General features: G+C 51.0%; 1 protein-coding gene across 1 annotated transcript in view; it reads right to left on the bottom strand.

Moving 5' to 3' along the window:
• Positions 1-1,523: 1,523 nt before the first annotated feature.
• Positions 1,524-1,743, bottom strand: part of FAM214B (family with sequence similarity 214 member B) — a 42,663-nt gene continuing 42,443 nt past the window's right edge. The window contains exon 9 of the mRNA XM_018573608.1: positions 1,524-1,693. Coding sequence (XP_018429110.1) covers positions 1,540-1,693 — 154 coding nt within the window. The 3' untranslated portion in view covers positions 1,524-1,539. The remainder of the gene's footprint in view (positions 1,694-1,743) is intronic.

Genomic DNA, 1,743 nt, shown 5'->3' with positions numbered 1-1,743 from the left:
GTCCGCAGTGTCCCAGAAGAGCGGGGAAAAAAAAAAAAAAAAAAAAGGGGGGGGGGGGGTCCCCTGACCTGAAGATTTTTTTTTTTTTTTAAAGTACTTTAGGGCTCACTCATACCAGGTGCACGGAGCTGCTTTGAGTAACACAGACTCATTGCAAGGAGCAAGAACAATACTTAATGTGCAGTCTCCGACCATCTCCTCTAGCATGTCTGCAGTCTCTGACCATCACCTCTAGCATGTCTGCAGTCTCCGACCATCACCTCTAGCATGCCTGCAGTCTCCGACCATCTCCTCTAGCATGCCTGCAGTCTCTGACCATCTCTTGACCACTGCATGTGGGCAGTCTCCGTCTATCTTCTGTATAATGTGCACAGTCTCTGACCAACTCCAGTAGTATGCAGACATGATACAGAAGATGGTCATAGACTGCAGACATGGTATAAGAGATGATCAGTCTCCGACCATCTCCTGCGGCAGGTCCGCAGTGTCCGACCATCTCCTGCGGCAGGTACGCAGTGTCCCACCATCTCCTGCGGCAGGTCCGCAGTGTCAGACCATCTCCTGCGCGGCAGGTCCGCAGTGTCCGACCATCTCCTGTCTGCGGTCTAATAGCTTTCTGTAGTATCACATTCACTAAAAATTATGTGCGGGCCCCCTGGTGATGTCAGGGGCCACATTTGAGGCCCCTATATCAAGTTGACCCCCAATGGTCTACATCATCTATAAAAGGGAAATCTCTTACCCTAGAATGTCAGTTGGGCCCTCTGAACACGCCGGCCTCGGTCATTTCCCCTCGGCTGTCTACACACTACATCGCTTCATTCGGCAGCCGTGTGCAATAACAACCAGTCAGGACAATGAAAGGTAGTCTCCGATTGGCTGCTACGAGTGCACTCACCACGGTTACCTTTGCCCTGTGACATGAGGTACAATTGGCCTTATACAATTGAAGATGAGCAAAGCATGGTAAACCCCCCTGGTAGCCAATGAGATTTCAGCTTAGGTCAGTGTTCTAATTGGCTGCTTTGGATGGACGCCGTTTGCCCGCCACGCTTGGCCAAAAACAACGATTCTTCCTCATCAACATTCTCGGCACACAAAAAAACGCTAGAAGTCGGATAAATTTCTTAAACACGTTAAATCGATCTACGCTGGGCGTGCGGAATATGCGGCCCCGCCATAGTTCAGGTACCTGGCGGTAAATTATTACGGACAAATGATTCTGGCTGCAAGAGAAAAAAAAATAAAGATATTTTTACCCTTTTCTGGGTTCCGGCTAAAAAGACTGGAGCGGGCCAGCTGATGGAGTTGCTGATATAACAGAGCGTCCGCCATTTTACGCCCCGCCCCCTTCCCGGGTGAGGAGAGTGTGCCGGCTGCTCCAGAGACTGGGACTAGTGGGGAGGGTGCGGGTAATAAATAAGGTGTGTGAATCTGCAGGAGGAGGGGGGGGTCTAGGGGGACAAAGTCTATAGGACGAGAAGCGGGGAAGGGCGGGACCGCCAGTCCCTATGTGTCCTCCCCCTACTGCTCCGTTCCTCAAATCCGCGGGGAGTATTTGGGATTTTTGGGGGCTTCCGTGAAGGATTTGAGTTCGTAGGGGATGCCAGTGTCCACCTCGATGGATTTGCGGGAGAAGAGTAAGCGAATGTCTTCGTTGAGGTAAATCTTCCCGGATTTCGACCGCTGAAACCTGGAGGAAACATAACATGTACACGTTGGTGATCGGAGGATAAAATATGG

This window comes from Nanorana parkeri, unplaced genomic scaffold, assembly GCF_000935625.1.
Source record: "Nanorana parkeri isolate BGI_ZX_2015 unplaced genomic scaffold, ASM93562v1 scaffold2453, whole genome shotgun sequence".
NCBI classification, from domain to species: domain Eukaryota; kingdom Metazoa; phylum Chordata; class Amphibia; order Anura; family Dicroglossidae; genus Nanorana; species Nanorana parkeri.
Note: the sequence above shows the minus strand (reverse complement) of the source record. Positions and strands in the feature narration are given on the sequence as shown.